This window comes from Melanaphis sacchari, unplaced genomic scaffold, assembly GCF_002803265.2.
Source record: "Melanaphis sacchari strain LSU unplaced genomic scaffold, SCAv2.0 Contig42_pilon_pilon, whole genome shotgun sequence".
Lineage (NCBI taxonomy): Eukaryota > Metazoa > Arthropoda > Insecta > Hemiptera > Aphididae > Melanaphis > Melanaphis sacchari.
In genome coordinates this window covers 1,477,463-1,499,830 of record NW_020271275.1, presented here as the reverse complement: position 1 = coordinate 1,499,830, position 22,368 = coordinate 1,477,463, and the positions used below count along the sequence as shown (strand labels likewise).

At 28.8% G+C, this 22,368-nt stretch overlaps 1 protein-coding gene across 1 annotated transcript in view; it reads right to left on the bottom strand.

Annotated features, from left to right (window-relative positions):
- Positions 1 to 1,648: 1,648 nt before the first annotated feature.
- The window catches only part of LOC112597637 (tRNA dimethylallyltransferase), a 101,723-nt gene continuing 81,003 nt past the window's right edge, over positions 1,649 to 22,368 (bottom strand). The window contains exons 5-8 of the mRNA XM_025343767.1: positions 5,830 to 5,930; positions 3,863 to 4,076; positions 3,542 to 3,746; positions 1,649 to 2,021 (exon numbers count right to left, since the gene is read on the bottom strand). Coding sequence (XP_025199552.1) covers positions 1,882 to 2,021; positions 3,542 to 3,746; positions 3,863 to 4,076; positions 5,830 to 5,930 — 660 coding nt within the window. The 3' untranslated portion in view covers positions 1,649 to 1,881. The remainder of the gene's footprint in view (positions 2,022 to 3,541; positions 3,747 to 3,862; positions 4,077 to 5,829; positions 5,931 to 22,368) is intronic.

The following is a 22,368-nucleotide window of genomic DNA, read 5'->3' as shown; positions in this document are numbered from 1 at the left end:
GTTTCAAATACATACCAAGTTAAACCGAGATTTGAGGCACGTGTACCTGATTATCAAAATCGGGGTCATTTGTGGTCACGTTTGTATGTCGTGCTTGAAATGCGATCATTTGTGACAGTCGTATTACATTTCATTGATGTTTCGGAAATCGTAAAATTATATAATTATTCTGATGTTTAAAAAAATAAAATGCAATCAACAATCAATGAATAAAAACACATAAAAATAAATATTGAAATGAATGAAAAAAAAAAATAAAAATTATAACCGCTGTTATCTAGTTATTGAATGAAAAAAAATTAAGTGGTGGACAACGGTCGATGAATGAAATGATATTTGACTTTTAAGTTTTTTTTCTAAGTGCTTACATCATAATCACACATATTAAAAATGACCAATAGAATGAATAAAAAATGTAATCAAAAGAAAAAAAAATTCTATCTTATTTTAATCTTATATATTTCAATTAATACATCATTAGGAGAAAAAATGCTTTTGTGGATTATTTTAATATTTTGTGGAGGCTCTTGAGTTTCCCTATAAATCGGTCTCGGGGTCTGGAGTTGATGATTTTCAAAGGTTGGTCGAAAGCCGAACACGAATTGTGCAATAAAACATTGAAATCGATTACTCCATAAATTGACACTTTTATAACCAACGAGTTTTAGAGAATATTCTCAAATCTGACAAACATTTAAATACAAACATTTTATATGTTTAAATTATTCAAATAAACTATTATTATAATATTAATTAACTTTAAAAAATTATTATGTATTAATTTGAATAATTAATATAAACAAAAACATCATAACATAAACTACTAAGAACTATTATTCTCTTAAAACTTTAATGGCCTACTTAAATTGAACATGATGAATGTTATGTGTATGTCATTGTATTTATGGTTTGAGACAATAGAATGTAAGAGGATGTCAATAAAAATCAATTTCTGTACAGTTGATTGTGCCTTTTACAATATGTCATGAGCTAAAATTTTGACCAAAATGTAAGGTAGATGATGGGTGGTAAGTTAAGCGACAAAATACAATATAATAGTATTTAATAAATTGCGTATAATCAATTATAAATGAGTAATGTCAAAAGAATAATGTGACACTATTTACAGTACCTACCAATTAGTTGTAGAAAACATATCTTTAATGATTGTATAGATTGGCATGTGCCTTATAAATTTTACCTAGACAATTTTAATCCATTTTGAATAATGTCAGTAAAAAAATTTCTAGTTAAAAGACTTATAACATTATTATAAGATAATTTAATTTAAATTCTTTAGTAAAAATAGTTATCTGTACAACTGTACAGTACATTGATTTTGAATTATGATGTATTCTTTTTTTGCATGAACAATTTTCAACACGTATAATTTTAAAATAATGTAATATAAGATGGTTTTGTGAGTAAAAGTATTTTTTTTTTTTTTTAAACGGTTTTTCGCTTACAATGTTATTTTACATTCCTGGTTTTAATATATACCTACTAAAATAAGATTTTGGAACATTAAAACAATTAGTAATGTTTACTATCTCTGAATTTAATAACATATCTATTAGTAAAATAATGATAACAATTATAACAGCATTAAATATTAAGTAAAATATTACAAAATATTACAAAACAACTTGTTTATTTAACTAAAATCTATAATCAGTCTTGATCTTATAAATTAACATTATATGACAAATATTTCAACATCAACCCTGTGTTTACATAGTCTAGAGATTTCTCAAACCCTAAATTCATACACTTTTTCAGTCCATTGAATTATTTTACAATATTAAAAATTTATGTAGTTAAATATCGGATTATAACATCATCGCGATACAATTAATGAATAACAAATTTAATTTGATTAATCTATGTTTTTCTATGAGTATACAATTTTTTCTCGCTGTCGCCGTCGTTGTGTAAATTTGTATCTTGGAGTTTTCGTTTACGTTTCATCATTACTTTAACATGTTTCTTTGAACCCATATGGATGTTGTACTGTATGTCATCTACAACAAAACAAAATAAATTAATCATAAAGAAAACAAAAATATGTGACAATCATTTACAAGTATACCATAGGTCAGCATAACTTAAACTTTTTTATCCGAGGAACCCTTTTTGATGTTCACTTTTATCGTGGAACCCCTACTTTTTTAGCTTTTTAGTTTTTTTTAGGATTATTTTCAATAAAAATTATAATTATTTCATGTAATAACAATGTGTTAAAGGTATTTTATTCATAAAATATGTTAAACCAATAATAATAATAATTGTTTATAATAATACTTAAATTACTTTAATTAGACTAAATTATAACTTAAATGAGATAAGTGAAATTGTTTTTTATTATAACAAATATTCTTAATATTGGGTTTTATTAATGAAAGTTGTACAAACATTTTTTTCCTTACTAATCGCTTCTTATCTTTAGTAGGATATTTTAAAATAATTTATCTCAAAATTTTCAAGAAAATTACTTAAACTTAACACAGTTTAAGAAATGCTGTCATAGATTAATAGTCATTAAATATTTTTTTAATATCTATAACGGATCAGATATTATTTGTTATGCTATATTTATATTCTAATTGATAGGAGCGATTACAACATTTTTAAATGATATCAAACATAACTATTATTTTATTACAATAATATTTTAGCATAATCTACAACGCATTCTAGTTAACTCTAAGAAATAAACACAAATTTTAAGAAAAAATATATATGATCAAACTAGCCTCCAACCTTCTCTTTCAACTCACAAACTGAATACATCTTCTTACTGCTTACTTAACATATACTTTTTATTTTTATAATTTTTTATTACACATTTTAATAGTTTAAGTAGTTACAATTTTACAAGCGGAAAGTATCTACAGTAAGATGGTTTTACCAATATTTATTAGAGTTTAAAAAACTCGTTTAATTTATTCATACATATTAAACTATATAATTTAGTTTATTAATAGTCGAGATCATATTCTACAACTATAAATATCATATTTGGTTCCTGTACATACATAGGTTGTAGTACTACACATAAGGTGTTGTCAAGACTTCACTTTATCTATCTAGTATACTCCTCTGTTCACTTCTTTCTGTTTACATTTTTAAACTTGTCAAACTCTATTCAAATAATCAGAAATATCAAGTAATTAATAATTAATTTATTCATGATTTAAAATAGTTCTATGATTGAAAAAACTAAAAACGAATTAACTTTTTTTTAGCTTAAGTTATCTGTGAATACTTTAATAACAGCACATTAATACAGAATTACAGCTTAATAACTATCTAAAATCGTATTTAGTGATTTGAAAAAAGTTATCAATAAGTACCAACGCTAGGTGAGACACCACATACAAAACTCAGAGAATAGTTATTTCGTACAAAACAGCGCATTGTCATAACCATTAATCACACCGTTATCGACAAAACATAAAATATTTTGAGGTTGCCCCTCTCTCTCTCTCTCTCTCTGTCGTAGAAACACACAGGATTGATGCTCGAGGCGTCTGACACTCACTAGAAAATGGTCTGGAACAGTCTTCGCAATAATAATCGCCGTATACAGGTAAAACGATTTTTTGATCGCTGATATCGATGGGCTCTAGCGTGTGTTCACCGCGAGGTTTCCTGCCCAAAACAACCTGTGCTAAGTCTACCGCCTGGTCGCCTAGTCGCTGCCACTCCTTGAGGTCGGTGCAGTCCAGTTGGTACACCGAGACGGCCTGCAATGTGTAAAAAAAACTGTTATTGTTAATATTGTGGTAACTAAACACCTATAAATCATATATAAGAGTGGCTTTTATGATTAGTGTTGTTATAGTGATATTTAAATCGTCACCTGTTTGTCGTTGGGCTTGAGAAAACGGTTGTTGATCCATCGTATCTGCCGCCTGGCGTACTTTTTGGTCATGTACTTCATGGCGATGAGCGCATCCTCCAGACACTTGCGGCCAATCTCGGTATTGCGACTGTCTACCGGCAGCTCCAAATACTGCTGAAACTGTTTCAGACCAATGCATTGTAACACGCCCTTTGTAAAGTCCAAATTGAAGCTAAAATACATTACATAAAAAAATCGATTAATAATCTTAGATTTATATAAAGTATTACATTATATCGTATGTATATAAAAATAATAAATTACAATTGTAAAATCATTCGAAGAGCAAAAAAAAAAAAAAAACTTTCCCGATCGTGTTAACACTCATTAGGTACACGTTGATAATGCATCGAGAACATATTTTACAATACTTAAAATGAAAAAATTCGCTCGAACCGGTTATGCGTCACGAACGGCATACGAATGTATAAAACAATAAACGTATATATGTATATAATATTAAGGATATACATAGATATACGTTATAAGTACTGCAAAGTTCTCTCTATATCAACAATATAATAACATCGTGAGTCGTACAGCGTACGGTATTATGTGTTGTGTGTACCCTATAAATAACTGCATTTATTTAATGTGTATAAACGTTTTGTATAATGTATGCCCTCAAACGATTTTTATACGCATACTTGGACAAAATATTGTGGCGAGAGGGGTATTTATACAGCAATGTAAGTATATAATATTCGTATGTATACTGTCGTTGTTTTTTCGTCTATGATTATATTTCGAACTTCCTCAGATATGCAGACCGACCTAATTTAACCTCACATATGTACACTTACAAAACTCGCATCGTTATAACCAGGTAGGTACAACGGGCCCTCCAGTGCTCATTCATACACCGACGGTAGTCACGTTGTACTGTATTATATATAAATAATATAATAATGACCATAAATCGAACGTTTACTAATAATAATTTATACAATCGATCCTATAAAAATATGTATGTGTCCGGAAGTAATAAATCGTTCGTCGAACAAGTTCGTTTGTTTTGAATATTATAGTCTAAACGATTCGTTTCGTTATATACCAGTTTGTATATAGTTATACAAAGTATAATGAAAAGACGCGTCATACTATAAAACACTAGCAGTAGAACGTATTTAAATATTTCATTATATAAATCGATTTACGTCAAAGAATGAATAGTTTTTAAGTTTACGAATTTTATTTCGTATAGGTACTAAGGATAACAATAGGTCTACAATATTTGATATAGCTACCTATCATGACATAGGCTGTGATGATATTAAAATAATAATAATAATAATAATAATAATTTATCTATTTACAATTTTTATAATTTATAGTCCAAGTATAATAGTAGAAACTAGATGAAATTTTACGTTTGTATTTTTACGAACTATTATTATGCAGAAGTATATCCATTTAAATAAATCGAAATCTACTTATTTGAATTTGTATTCAGATGAGTACCTATATCAAAAGTTTCAAAAAAATGTATTTACCAGTTAACAATAAAAAAGGTTAGTTCTTATTCGGAAAAAAATAGAGGACATTTCTTAAATATTGTAAAAATCTAAGTATTTGAAAAAATTTGCTATAAAAAAAAATAATAAATTTACCATGAACTGCTTTCTTCAAAAAAAAACTTTACTTGTTAAAAAAAAAAAAATCAGAAATCAACTGATTTTTGAACTGTATGGAAAATAATTACATAATAATATATTGACAGAAATATAAAAATTACAAGAGCGAATTATAAATTTATTCAGCGATATACGCTTTTGACCATTGGCAATAATAATAAAAAAAAAAACCCGCACGAGAAACATTCATAGAACTACAGGTTTGGAACATACGTCTCAACCGTTTACGATAATGTTATATAATATAGCTGACACCAATAGGTATAATATAAACAGAACGAGACAACTTACTTGATTTTGGAAAGTTCGTTTTTAAATTGGCAAAGCTCGTCGATCAATCCTCGTTCTACCATCTCGTCCGTGCGTTCTTCGAGTCGTCTGTTCAAAATGTCCTGGGAAAAAAAAACAATAAAACATAAAAACGACGAATAAAATGAGACATACATAAAACACGTTTACAAACAAAATATCTTATAGAAAGAAAAAAATACGACATTTCGAATATAATATAGCAAGTAAGTAGACACACGAGATTTGTCCGTCTTTTCGCACACTTATTATTATCGCCAACCAATGGAGTCATTGAACTAGTTATTATATTTTCTTTACGCACACATCACCACCGTAAATGATTAACTGCCCCGGCAACTATATAAAGTCCAACGTGTTTGAATTATTCATTTAGAGCACATACTTTCACGGTTAATCCGCTAGCCGTCTGTTTATTATAAATATGTATCGTCGCGTTTATACATTATATATAACTATATATTTCAGAAAAGCGGACGTCGTGCTTTCACCACAATTACACTCCATATATTATGTACGTGAGCATAGTTTCGGTAATCCGACATGTATGGGACCGGAAAACTGTAATAAAGTATTGTCGGGTAGTCAAATTTGTCGGGTATTATCGAATTTAATATATACATATATATATATATATATATCATAAATAATCATATGATATACGTTATCATTTTTCGTAATCCAACTTTTGTCAAAAAGTGCTTTATAATGAGAAATTCAATTTAAAAAAATATACAGAAAAACGTCCGCGCGTTGTGTTGATAAACAATTATTTTTTAACTTATTTACCCCTCAAGCTCTATATCTATAATCTATATATTTTATCATAGCTTTAAATAATAAAGATGACAAATTTCCTAGACATTAATTTTATTTTATTTTGTCTAGTTTATTATGTTCCAACGCTGACTAAAATTTTTAACATATTATCGGAGTTTTTAATTTTTTATCAAATGTTTTTAGTTGACTTTTAATAGACATAATTTACAGTATCCTGGTGTATGTAGGCGTAAATATTTTTTTTTTAAATTTAATCCATTCATATATTTATTAAACCAATCATTGTTGCAGAACTACGTAAAAATTACTCAATTTTAATTACGGTTGTCGACCCAGTCGGCCATTAAATATACACACATATAATATACATGACAATTATTCTCGTTGTATAACTGACTGAAACAAATATCAAAGTAGCACAGCTCGTTTTGTAATATATATGCGCACCATACGTTAAGTTACGCACATTTAAACTTTTAAATTATTTAAAGTAAGGTTATTTTTCAAGTCTTAAGGTGTATGTATTACAGACCACCTCGAACTTGTCATATTATTACCAAAACGACAACACACACGAATACACGATATTAAAAACCAAGATTGTGCTATACATCAAACGTCTTTCGCCAAAAAAAAAAACCACTAAAAAATTGGAAGGGGAAGAGGAACGTAACACATACAATTTTTATGTTTCATATAGACCTGAAACGGTAATCCCTTTAAAAATTACTTTTCAATAAAACAAATAAAGTAAATTAACCCTCTGTTGAGTCCGCGACTTCGTACCAGATGAGGTTATGGTTTCAGATGAACATTGCAAAAATAAGTGAAGTATATAAAACAAATAGCAGACAATATCTGCCTCATTTAGCCGCTTCTCATTTCAATGATTATCATTATTTTGAAAGCTGTATAGTCACCGGCAGGACTCACGAACAAGGAAAATATTTAAGACAAATCTTACATTCTGCTAGGGAGGACGTTACGTGGAAACCACCGCCGTACAATAATAATAATATAAAACTACTATAACGAACAAAATAGAAAATTAATGAATTCTCAGATTCGATAAATTGAAAAACAATTGGTAAACAATAAACGGAGCAGTGGATACATACGCAGAGTCCGCGTGTTGTCATTACTGTTAGACCTGAACGGGATATAAATGGCGTCTCGTTTAAAGTTCATGTCGAAGAAAAAGAACTTGCAAAATCGCAGGACATATTATTTTTTTGTCATGTAACGCGCGTTATTATATGGTTTCAACTTTCAAGTATACATGAACCTCTATATACGAGCTTTTTGGTTCGATATACGTTCGTTCACGTCATCGGCGCTGCAGCTATAAAAAAAAAAAAAATTACAAGAAAATAAAATATTTACTTGTCGCGGTCCGGTCACGAAACGACCACGGCACAAAACGTGACTCAAGCCTACACTCCCTGCACCACCGTAGCCACGTTGCCAAGGGCTAAGGTGAAACATCATTTGATTTTATCAAAATTCTAACGCCGCAAAATCGACATAGCGATGTGATGACTTTTCAGCACACAACTCAATATTTTGATAAAACTAAAACACTTTGGTCAACTCGGTAGTTTTTTAGTTTTTGGTCGCATGTCCCATAAACACGTCACATGTTTTGTATTATTATTATAATTAAAATTATTTGTATACACACAAAGAATATATTATTATTATTATTATATCCTTAATTATAAATGCAACGTCACGAAAACCATTCCAAAATAACATCGTCGTTCAGTTGAAACGGATGACGGTTCGAGAAGTTCGTACATATTGCAATATTACAATATTATTGCGCAATGCGTTACGGACAAAGTATAGGAAATATAAACCATTGTAGTGCGGTAACCGAATCAAAGAGTCTAAATAAATGAATTAATAAAATCAAAGTGTTATAAAAATTAAAGAATCAAGTATTATTATATTACTTTAAGTAAATACTAATTTGGAAGTCACATAAAGAAAAATTAATTACAATTTAAGTGTAAACAGTTTAAATAATTAATTATTATTATTATTTTTACATTTAATAAAATAGAATATATTAAAAAATAATAACTCTGAACAGAGATAATATTTCTAATTTTGTAACACGAGTAATACTATTAAATAATCATTATTATAAATATTATATTAATGAATAAAAATATATACTCAACTGTTTTAACGAAACTAAGTTATATTCTAACAACACGAATGTTAGCACCTCCTTTAATTAAGTAAAAAAATGAATTTTTGATTTTAAAATGATTGAATTTTTTACATCACCAAGTAACGTTATATAAATAATCTGTGGAAATAATAGTACTCGTCTTGGAGAAAATATTCGTAAATACGACAATATCCATATCAGCAATTTTATTAATCGACACGAATATATTGCGCGATTCGGGTCAAATGTTACCAATTATTATACATTATCGAGTTGTGTTTTAGACGTCTTAGGATTCATTCCGAATAGTAAATAACCTTCAGAAAGAATAATATTTACCAAAATAAAAACTAATCACTGAATAACGTTTTCAAGTATAATCAGCTAGTTTATTTCTCCGTTTGGACAAATAATATTATTATTAAAGGTATATATTATGAATTTTAATATAATACGTTAAACGCGCTTAAAGGATTTTAGCGCACTAGTTTTTTACCTACATCAACAGAGAAACCGAGAAATCGAATGAATACGATTTAGAAATACAATTATTCACTACAAGACAAGAATACTTGATCAATAGAACTTTATATATTATTTTAGTAAAATATCCTATTTAAAAATAGTCTAGGCTAGTTTTATTTTATTTTCAAAAAAGTTCAATAATTTAAAGTTGTACTGTTTAAAAATAATTAATAAAAATGTATGTACTATAATAATACTTTTATCTATGACTTCTGTAATAAGTTTTTTACCTTCTTTACCCTCTTTTCCGTCTAAGTGAATATGTTTTTAGCATTTTTTTAATATGTTATAATATAATTTCATAATTATGTAATAATAGATACAATTAAAATATTACTATACATACAAAAACAGAAGAGATGACCTCTGGTAAATTATTTTGAAATTTAAAATAATGTTTAAATAACATATCAAACCCATTAGAAATACTAGGACTAACACCCCCTTGTAATGTCAAAAACCATTAATATCGAATATTAATCGTATTGGAACCAATTTATATTTAATCAGATGCTTGGCTCACGACATTCGATCAAAGAATAGGTAAACTATTTGTGTTTGAAAAAAGTTTGTGTCAAACTTTCATTGAATTTCAGTTTAGGGCAATTTTTTTTACGAACTTTGTCCCAAATCGTTTATACACACTCTCTCGTTGAATGTTATTACAACTTTAACTTTTACCTTGAGTTTCAATCACCCAGATTACTATAGTTCTATATACGATTAAGAATTTGTTTTTTTTTTACACAATAAACACAAAACAACAAAGCGCTTGCAATCGACTTTTAGACCTAAAATGATACATGTAAACACGTCAATAACTAATCATTCAATCTGTATAATATAATAACCATTTCCGATCGACTTAAATTATGGCAGCACACCGAAAGTGAGGTCAAATATCTGATTACGATAGAAAATTTCAATACATTTTTTTTTAGTAAATCAATATATAATAAAATTATGTTTGTAACTCGCTCGGCCTAATCGACCTTGTGAAAAAAAAGAAATTATTATAATCTGAAATTTTTCACAATTTTACTGTTTTTGGGACTTGAAGCGACACTCCAAAACATGTTGGTAGATTTTGATATTTCACCGCGATGATACAGTTTATTGTACGATAAATTAAAGCATAATACATTATAATAAAATACGTGAGATATAATATAATTTTCTGTTTATCAGTTGTTTATAAATACATAACAGTATATTATAATACTATACGATTTCGAAATATAGGATATTAAATACATAGAAACGAGTTATTTTCAACTTTTAAAATACCATTATACGTTCCCAGACGTCGAAATGTGTGCTGCCGAGGAAATGGTATAATTAATCTTAATTCTTAAAATATGATCATAAACAGAATCGTATGAAAATCTTCTCACATATAATATATATATATTATGCGCATACAGAATATTTTAATGAGTTGTGTGCATGCTGCAATTTCATCACTTCCACAATTCCATAGAATTTTATTGCTTTTACGCATGTTCAATATTATTATTATTATTATAATGTATTTATAATATCTATACGATGTTTGGGTGTTTGGGGTTCAAGATTAATTTGTATGCGCTTCACCACCAAATTATACGTTTTCTAATTAAAAACTATCTTTACTCCAAGAACCGTGTTTATATGAAACGTCATTTAAATACGAGATAGTTTTACAGCTAAAATGAGAGGTTAAAAAAATATATTATTAACAAGATTCTCGACCGTTTAAAAACCGTAATAATTGGTATGTATTATGTACCATTAACTAAACGTAGGGCTAGATCGAGACGAAATTTGAATAAAAATATATTCTTTGATTATTATAGCGATTTGCAATTATTACAATATATCTTCATTCATACCTAGTATACTTATATTTTAACATTATTAATGAATTTGGATTTAAAAATAATTTGAAAAATCAATACTAATCACATGGTGTTAGTCTTCATTTTACATTTAATACCTTTGAAGTCGTTATTGAAAGATAAATATTTACATTTCCGAATGAAACAGGTCAGACAAAGATGAAAGCCGCAAAAATTTATATTATAATTCAATTATAATAAGACAATCCTATAAAACATTTAAAACATATTTGGAACTACAAAAACCTACTTAGTACGTAAGATAAAAATTTAAATAACTTAATAGTATAAAGGTGACTGCGAAAATCTTTTTAAATTTTTTATCACAGTATTTTCATAATTTTAATCAAATAATAAATAAATAAATAAATAAATAAATAAATAAATAAATAAATAGGTAACAATAATAATAAAATGATTTTTAAAATAAATATTAAATTTCTACAACAACAATAAAAATACTCGTATAAAACGTAGATCAGGGATCTTAAATCTAAGCTCCAATATCCATCTTATGGCTTTATCTTTAACAATGAATTTATTCAAATTTTTAATACACTTGCTATATTTTCAAATTCTTGAGATATTTTTATATAGTTAAAGAGTGTCTTATGGTGATACAAACTATTTTTTTTCCAAATAAGAAACCTGTTTTCATTGTAAATTACTTAGTGGATAATTTTTTTTTTAATTCCACTATATCTACATTAAAATTTGAACGAGTAGTAGGTAACTAACCTTACTTATTGCCTAACCAAAAAAAATTGTGGGCTATAGTGATTTGAATATTTAAGTAATCCATAAAAATATATAATTTGTAAAAATTATCTAATTGTTATAAACACTACATCCAATATTAAATAGTATAATAATTATATTATATTGAATATCTGATACACGAAAATTGAAAAAATAAATAAATATACATATATCTACTTATTAATTTACGTTGAAAAGGGTTAACATTTGTTAAACAGTAATAATTTGTGTCTCCTCAAGTAGTGCAACAATTCTCAATAATTTGATGATATAATCTTTAAGTATATTTAATAACTCCTCAAACCAGATTTTGAAAAACTGAACATTATTTAAGAAAAAAAATCAATTGAGTATGCTCGGTGAATCATTCTATATGAGTGTGTTTCAGACGATGTTGCGATAACCATAATATAACGGATTGTTGCACAGACTACGGCAACGGCAAATAGACAGAGCCGAAACATACGAATATGTATGTGGTATATAAAACGCCTAAATAATGTTATTACTTCTGGAGACGTTAGGGAGCAGGATATACTGTGCCAAGTAATATAATTGTATATATATATATATATACGTTATTTTGTTTTAAAAATTCTCCGAAAAAAACCTTTGCCCCTTCTTGCGCGTATAATAATAATGCGTGATACATATCGTATACATATATATATATATATACCACGATAAGTGCGTAAAGTATAACGCAGGAACGGGATTTTGGCGTCTGATCATAAAACGTACGGTTTGCAGGCTCGAATACTCGGCGAGAGGGATTTCAAATTTCACGGAACTGAGACCCGACGACAAACACGAAAAACCACATCATCGTCTAACACGAAGTCGGTCGAGCCGAGTGCGATACGGTCGTCCGATTATTATTATAATAAAACGTACCTCGGCGACAATGTTCTGTCGCGGCGGTGGTGAAAGTATGCGTGGCGGCGGCGTTCTCCGCTCAATATGGACAGACGGGGTCCGCCGATGAGTCACTCGCACGCACGCACGAACGCACGCACACACAAACGATCGGACGGCCGACGCCCACGACGCCGACGACTGTAATAATCATAATATAATACCAGGAAAAAGGCACAGACACGATATCAGCGAGCGTCGACCGTTAACTCGGTTTAGGGTATAAACCGAGAAAGAATTTATTGCAGTCCTCGCAGGCGACGGGTAGTAGTGGTGGTGATGGTCGTCGTCGTCGTCGTTCGCCGTTTACGAGGAACAATAAAGGTACACAACTCGAGAAATGATATTTTATGCGTATATTGTGTGTGTGAGTGTGTTCGCAAAGACTATAGTCGTCGTCACCTCTTTTCGGTCGTTCCCGAAGATGGTCGCGAGAAAGTCATCAAACGTATATGATAAACGACGAGGGAGGAGGATGAGGTTCGCGCAATACTTATCGTTAATTTCATGCAGACGTCGTAACCGTATTTATTATAGTTTAATATATTGTGTAGGTCGCAATCGAATTTATTTTATATAAATACGAACAAACTATCCAGCAACGTATGTTAACCACGGGTTATATATAATATTATGACCAATTGTTTCAGTCAGTACAGTTATAACTTATAATACAATGATTCAACGGTAAAACAATGCATTTTGTAAGCTATTTAGATTGTTTGCAGTTATATGTTTTAAACATCCGACCCCCGTTAATGCGATTCGTTGATATAATTACGTAATTGAATACATGTTTAAATTGATAAATTAAAAATATTGATAACCTAACCATCATAATTATCACACATTTTTTTTCAAATAAACATTCGAACGCTGCAATAAGAAAGAAACTTTACACATGGTTCATTAAAATGAAAAAAAATCCAAATATTTTGGAAATTGAGGAAACAAGAAAAAAACTTCGATTTGGTTGGTTGTGGTGAAACGTAGCAAGCAATTTCACTGTTTTGTTGTAAATGCAATTGTTTTGCAATTCAATAATCATTGCAGTAACTTGGAAGTGCGCCATGGTGAACCAAATAAAAATATTTGCAAAATCCTAATCACTTTGTATAGGTTAGTATTCCAGTAAAAGTCTTTCATCTAACTACAAATACCAATAATTATTTTATATACTCTTTATTTTGATACCCAACGGGTAAAATACACAGCAATTTACCTGTACCCTCACTATTACTATTTTAATTCCTCAACTCTAAATTACTAAAATCCCCACTTGCCAGTTGAACTATGACTGAAAATCAGTTCTGCTCCTTATTTTATCAAAAGAAAATGGTACTACGACTTATTTGAGTTAGATAATATTAACGAAAATATCACTCATTAGTAACTCATTTTCTAAAAACTAATTGTAAAAAATAACAACTAGCAATAAATTATACTTATTTTGCAAAAATAAAAAAAAATGTGTACATAATGTAATGATAAAAAAATCATAACTAAGAAGTGATAGTTTTGTAGTCACAGAACATAACCTATAGTTGAGCATATGTGAAAAAACGGTTCGTTGCAAAGGTCACCGAAGGTTAAATTACCTATTCATTGGATTTTAAGTATTATATATTAACAATATTAATAAAAAAAAACAATGTATTTTACTACAGCCAATTGTTTTCAAATAAATATTATTTAAATACTGGTTTAATAGGGTCAATGATAAATACATTAATACATTTTTAATTTTAAGCAGTGTATTAACTAGTAACTAATAAGTAATAACGCTTAGAACTTTGTAAATATTAATAATATTTAGTTATGTACGAGTATACAACAATAATTTGAATATAATTATTTAGTTTTAAATAAATTGAATGTAATTAAAATATTAATTCATACGAAAATATTATTTAGTATAGTTTCCTTACCATCCAGACATAACTTCTATAATAACGCGCGACATTATGTTTCATTCATTCAATCGTATCATCAGTTTTATGTTTGTACTGTATACCTAAATATTCTACAGTAGTTAAGTTGTTCAGGAAATTCTGTCAGTTTTAAATGAAATTATAAGTATACCTTGTTCAAAGTCCAAGAGAGAAAACGGTAAAACTTTTAGACGAACAACTGCGTTAAATACAAGATAAAAAAAAATGCTGAATTAAATATTTATCACTGGCGGTCGGCCGAATACTATAAACTATACAATACATGTATAAACAGAGTCTAAAGAGAAATAACTTTGGCCCTTAAAACAACTTCAAAACTCAAACACTAAAAAGACAGACAAGACAAAAAAAAGTTTTGGAAACGACGTTATTAATTTAACACTGTTAATTATATAAACAGAATGTTAAATAATAATGAAGAATACATTTTAAATGTTCATTTTTTTTTTTAATGTATCCGTCTTTCTTTTATACGATTAAGGTTATGATTAAATGTTTATGACTTAAAAATATTACATCACTTTTGAATTATTTATACTTCAATAAATATATAAACACTTTAAAATAGGAATTTATTATAATCTATACTATTACTTTAAATTCACATCTTTTGAACACTGTACGTAGATTATTGTTAATCAGTTGATCGATCGGGAACAGGCAACAATAACCAAGGTATTCTGAAACTTGTTCGTAATTCATCTTTGTTATGGCGTCTAAAATCACAAATCAAATAACATTATTTCGATCGTTATTCCTCATTGTGCACGATTGTTTTTCTTAGATTTTTTTTTTTTTTTTTACTCTGAGCAAAAGAAATGTATTGTTTTTACAATAAAGTCTGTCGTCGCGTTTTAAAGCAGAAAATTTCCTATACATTTTTTTTCTTCTAGGTAGTTTTGAGTTGCAATTTAGATTTATAGTAGGCAATCTTATGCACTTTAAGAATTGAAAAAAAACAAAACAAAAAAAAAAAAAAACCAACAGAAAATGGGAATATTTATAGAACATTAGTTTTTCAACAAAATCGATTTTGTTTTGAATCAAAAATATTAATCGTATATACATAATCACTATGCAATCACACTCATAATCGTTTCCTACATACGATGAATTTTTAAAATGTTGTACATATTATTAAACTATATATCACGAACCTAAATTCACACTATTCTAAGTTTCGTTAAGATTAACTTATAACATAATAAAATATATTATACAATATGTTTTAGCAAAAATTGATTCAATCTACAGAATTAAGATAATAATACAATAATAATATACCATATACTATTCTCCACGAAAGAATAAATGTCGATTAATACCTCAGCTTAACTCATAACCATTTAACTACGTTTATCAATGAATTCAAATTTAACACATCCATTACAGTGACCTATTCTTAATGACTATGTAATCAAATCATACTGTATATAGCGAAAACAAGTTATCTGGTTTTTTAATATACCTATGTTACAATGAAGGCAAATTAGTTTATAGCTATTTTAATATTTATAAGCAATTTTAACATAGCCTAATCCCACTACTATGTTCGAAAAAACAGATTATAATAATATTATTGATAAGGATTAAGTCCTTATTAAAGCAATATACTTGTATTAAAATTGTATTTGCATGAAGTTAATACATTATATTTTGTAGATAAAATAATTAGGTTATTAATTTTTTTTTTTCTTTCAATAATTTTTAGATAAATGATTTTCATCGATCCAGTGTACTTATGGATAGAAAAAAAATATAAGTATTAAATATTAATTGACTATACTATGTACCGGTGATCCAAATTCCCAAAGGTCAAAAGTAACATTACTCTGCGATATGCACCTGCAGATAAAAAATATACATAAATTATTTTATTAGGGAATCGATTATTTTAGTAAAATTTATGATTTCAATACTACTATTTTATATCAATGGCGAAGTAGGTACATATAAATAAAAAAAACAACCAAACGTCTGAAACTTTATGATCGCGTGCATCAGGAATAGGTCGAAGATAACATTAATAAATATAATTATACGATACATCATTATGTACGTTAAATATAATGACTTAGTTAAGTATTATTTTTGAGTAATTTTAAAGGGCTTATATAGCTTAGCGGGAGATCATGATTTTTAACGTTATTATGTCAGAATATCGACGAACCAAGTAATAATATAAGTTAACATTGATTTATTTTAATGGATACGCGCAGATTGTACCTATCTGACAAATTAATTTATTCACCAGAAAGACGACGGAAAAATCAATAAAATGTCTAATATTGTACTAAAATTATGATGAAAAAATGATAATCATAAAACATCATTATTATCAACAATTATATGGCGTTTAATCGATCCTCAAGTGTTGTGTACACATAAAGGTTATAGCACAAGCGTTGCAATATAAAAATAATCCATCGTCGTGTATTATATTGAAAAAATTTCGTTTGTCTTCTTAGCAGGCTAGATCTCTGAACGATATAAGTAATTTGAAAAAAAAACCAACTTGGATGATAAAACCTATTAAAACATACCTAATAACAATTTAATTTAATTATTCATTTATTGGCTACCAACGATTTTATGTTTTTATTTGACTCTTTCAAATTATCGGTAATATACAATATAATAGTCCAATTTAACGAAGCTATAGAACATACAAAATATTAATGTTATTATAGTTTCATAGAAATTACATAGTACAACTTGCCACTGGTTTATAATGTTTTCTATTAGAAACAAATTGATTAAATAATAAATGATAAGTCTGTAGTATTAAACGCGTAGCTTGTACCGTTCAAAATAGCCATTCATTCAAATAATTAGACGGATATTTTTGATTTCCAAGGTAAATAATATTAAACCTGCACGTCACGCTGACTATTAACGATAGTAAATAGTAATAGCATTATTAACCACTATATAATAATGTTATTAACATCATAAAAAAATATTGAATAGTGGGCGCGTGCGCGAGAACTATTAACGAGTTTTGATCGGAAACGACGAGTAGTTTTTTTTTTTCTCAAACATTTAAACGAACGGGATAGGTACGAGCTGCGACGCATTCAACGGCGTATAAAACGCATTATTCATTTATAGAAAATGAAAATAAAAACCCTACAACCAGACGAGGATATTATATATTGTTAAGGAGCTCTGTCGTCTGCTTCTTTGCCTGAAAACACTTTCAGAGGCTTCACCCTCTCTTTATAACGCAAGGGTCACTTTGCATCTTGAAATTAAAAAAAAATATACATGAAAAAAAAATGTTTTGTTATATAAAATAAAAATTATTAATTATTATACATAGTCATTGAAGACATGACAACTTCATGTTTTTTTTTTTTATGTGGAAGATTAAAATACATAAACCTCATTTCATGTAATAGAGATAGATATCATACCAATATTAAAATAGGGTAAAATAAATTATGTAATAATATTCTACATACGTTCTAAATGAATTAAATAATATATAGTTGTGGCTTGGCGTGGTGCGTTGGCTGCTACCAGTCGCGGAATGCGACTGAGAGTAAGTAACGACCACAGCTACTAGCTCCCGGATGGGTGACCACTCGGGATCAGTGGTTAAAAACCTTGCCACACATACACGTGTTTGCTATCAACCGTAACAATCGTAAAATACAACCTACCGTACCAACCTTACCCCTTACCATAGTTCATAACCCCTAAAAACAACTAATGGCCCTAATTGCCGGGCTTAAGTTCAATTAAAAAAAAAATATATATATATAGTTCGAATCTGTCTAAATAAATGGCCTTTACAAAGATCGCAACAAGACAAAGATTACAAGGATTTCGGTGTATTATTGCTAATAAAATATCTATATAAAAAAGGCTCCAATTAATTTTATTTTCTAATGTTTTGTCAAGAATGAATCAAAATCACCTAATAGTAAAACTTAAAAAAAAAAAAATAATAAATAAAAATTAAATGAAAAATAAAATAAACTTTTCATTTTATTTAAATTAACTTTTTTTTTTTTTAGAATAGTTTAGAATATTCCTGTAAATTGTAAAATAAACTTTTAAATCTTTTGTTGAATATTTAGGACCACAAATTATTTAAATTACTTACCATACACAAAATAAATTCACTGTAAGTAATCAAAGTAATATCAAAAATTTTGTTTATTTTTTTTATTTAGAATAATTTCTATAGTAAATCACTGTTCTTAGTGTTGTACTATTGTAACAATTCTTTTATTTACAAACTTAAAGAGGTAATAAATTGGTAATCTGCACTTTTATGTATTTATTGTTCTTTCCTTTTCTTTTCACTCTAATAATAAATATTGTTTTTTTATTATAATTTAATTACTCTATGTCTCAACACAAGCTTCATTTTATAAGAGATAAATTATCATATAATTGTAATAAAAAAAAACCTGTATCACAGCTTTTATTATGTTTAATATTATACATTAATGTCGCGACAATCTGTTAACCTATTTACCTTTAGGTAAACATAAGTCGAACGGCTGATCGCACGTGCCGGAATATCATGTCTTATATGATATCAAATGATATCGACATTGTTGTTTTTATTTTTATTTTTATTATCATAATTATTGTTGCAATTGTTACGAATGGAATTGAACACGCAATAATATAATATTATACAAGCGACAATTTTCGAATGGGTTAATAACCGCTGTGGCTGCCGCGGAGGAGGCTACAGCAAGCTACACAAACGCTGGAACGCGATGAGACGATAATAATAATATAATAGAAATATTATATACATATTATATCGAAAGTGCAACAGCAACGGCGCCGCCGCCACCGCTTACGGGTTTCCGGTCGCGTGGGGGCCGCCGACGCCGCTCTCCTATTTATTATTATTATTATATGTAAGTAAGTATAATATAATAATATTAAACGCTTGCGATCTCCCTCCCTCCTTAGTCCATCGCACAGGAAGTCGCCTCCGCGAATATCACTTGTCATCCAGGACAATCTTAAACACACTATTCTTTTACACATACTGCGGGGGAGGGTCAGCCAGCCCTATACGCGACTGACAAAAATAAAACGAATCACTGCCAGTATACCCATAATTCAGGTTAGGTAGTATAGATTAGGTATAGTATAAAATAAACAGATTTACACGCACTATTATTTATATTATTTATAGATATAAACTTCAATTGACATTATATGAGATATCAAACAATTCATAAAGATGGTTATGAACTAGGGCTCAGAAATTATAGCTTTTGCACGTTTTTGGCGAGCCTTTAGACTTATCACAAAACAAACTAGTATATTAGCTTCAATAGACACTTCGAAATAATAGAAGTTTGAATCGTATATTTTGATGATTAATGATAATATAATTAAACAATTTGTGAATTAAAATTTGCGTAAATTAATTTTGAGAGATCTCAATTTGCACTAAGCATATGTTGTACATTATTTATATCCTGTTTTTCAAAAACGTAGCAAGTATAAAAATTAAATATAACTTTTATATACTATATTTTTCATCTTCAATTTTAACTATATACATACATATATATATTAAAACAATTTTTAAAGTGAATCAATATTTCTAAACAAGTAATTATAAAATGCTAACGTACAACGAACGTGTTTATTATACAAAGGTTATTTCTTTGGGATAAACACAGCGATGCTCTTGCAACGCGCCTGAACTAAAAATTAATAACAATAAAATAAACTATCTCACTGGTCGTAATAAACTTGCACACTCGTCAGCCAGGTTATTCTCAATGACATGTAATGTTTAGGTAGGTATACAACAACGTGACACGGGCGGGATAGGCTAAAAACGCATATCCGGTCAGCGATGATGCCGACCGACCCACACTGCACACAGTACTCCGTCCACATTATTATTGTATTAACCCTTTCTTTTTTACCGCGATCGATCGTTAAAAAACCACAACGTCATAAGTCATAACGCAATAATATAATATTATCTAAAACATTTTCTACAAAACATTATCCGTAACAATTATGATGCATATATGTGTCTATAATGTAATAATACTCATAATATTGTAATATTAAAAGCATTTGATATGTGTGTGTACAATACGAAACTATAAGTGAACAGATTAGCCGCCTTGGAACAAAAATGTGGACACAAGATATACAGAGTTTGAATCACTCCTATATATAACCAAGTACTGTGTGGAACTGCCGGAAAATGTGAGGGGGGATAAATGTGAGGGAAGGTGATGGATCATAAGGATCAAGAATAACAGTCATGAATGAATTGTAAACGTAAATCGAAAAACGGTGATTGCTGTAGCTGCGTAGGCCGCGTTGCAGCAGTATATACTTAATAGGACCTAACCATGTAAGGAATTATCGTGTGTGTGTGTGTGTGTGTGTGTGTGTGTGTGTGTGTGTCCTATATAATACACGTATATTGTTATTACGAAAACGGAGTTAATACCATACGAGAAAATACCGCGGCCGCGGTATACGTACCATATGGACGTTGGCTTTAAGTATACCTATAGATAGATATGCAAAAGGAAGGGAAGAGCGTAGGATTACCGCGACGGTGACCGAGAGGAAACGAAAAACCGACAGATTTATACGGCGAGTAGACGCGTGCATACATTGTGAGTGTTGTCCACGAGATCAGGAAAGATATATCTACTCGTTTACAATTGTATACGACCGACAGAGGATAGAGAAAATAACGTCAGAAAAATCACTTAATATACGTATTATAATATGCCGGAAAATTTTCGATTTTAGAAGCCACTCTTAGAATGTTTTCCGTAAACATAAAAAATTATTAAATGCCTGTGTTTGTGAATCACGTATTATTATACTGTACAAAAGCATTATAAGCATTATAAATTAGTGTCGAAAATTAGTAATTAAGTAACAAACAAATACATACAATGATTGCATACAGGTAGATATAATGATAAAACTGCAAGACAAGAATTTAACAAGAAAATTTGAATTTCGTCTTGAGCTAGAAATGTAAGAAAAATCATCTTTATTATAATATATATAAATATACTATATCGCATACACGCTCACCTTTAAAATTACGCCACTAATCCGATTTGTGTTCATGGACTGTAATCATCAGATGTAAATCATAATTTATAAACATGAATAATACAATTATACATATATTAAAATAATAATATATTATACTTAATTAAATGAAAATACACGAACATTCGATGTAATGTAAATATTATCTAAGAAGTGTGTGTGTGTGTGTGCGTGCGCATACGCGCATGTATGTGTATATATAACGTGAGAATTATTTGAAACTTGTGAGATTTATTTTCGCGGCAGAAAAAAATTTGAAACCCACGACAGGGCCTCCATCCATGTCCAACGTATCTGCCTGTACAGATTAGGTATATAATATAATAATGTATATATAACAACTGTATACCAACCACGTCGTTGGTCACATACAAGTCGTATACGACTTATGATCGGTGATTCACAAACGGTTTTAATGACTGAGATCCGTCACGTTAAGGATTTTCAT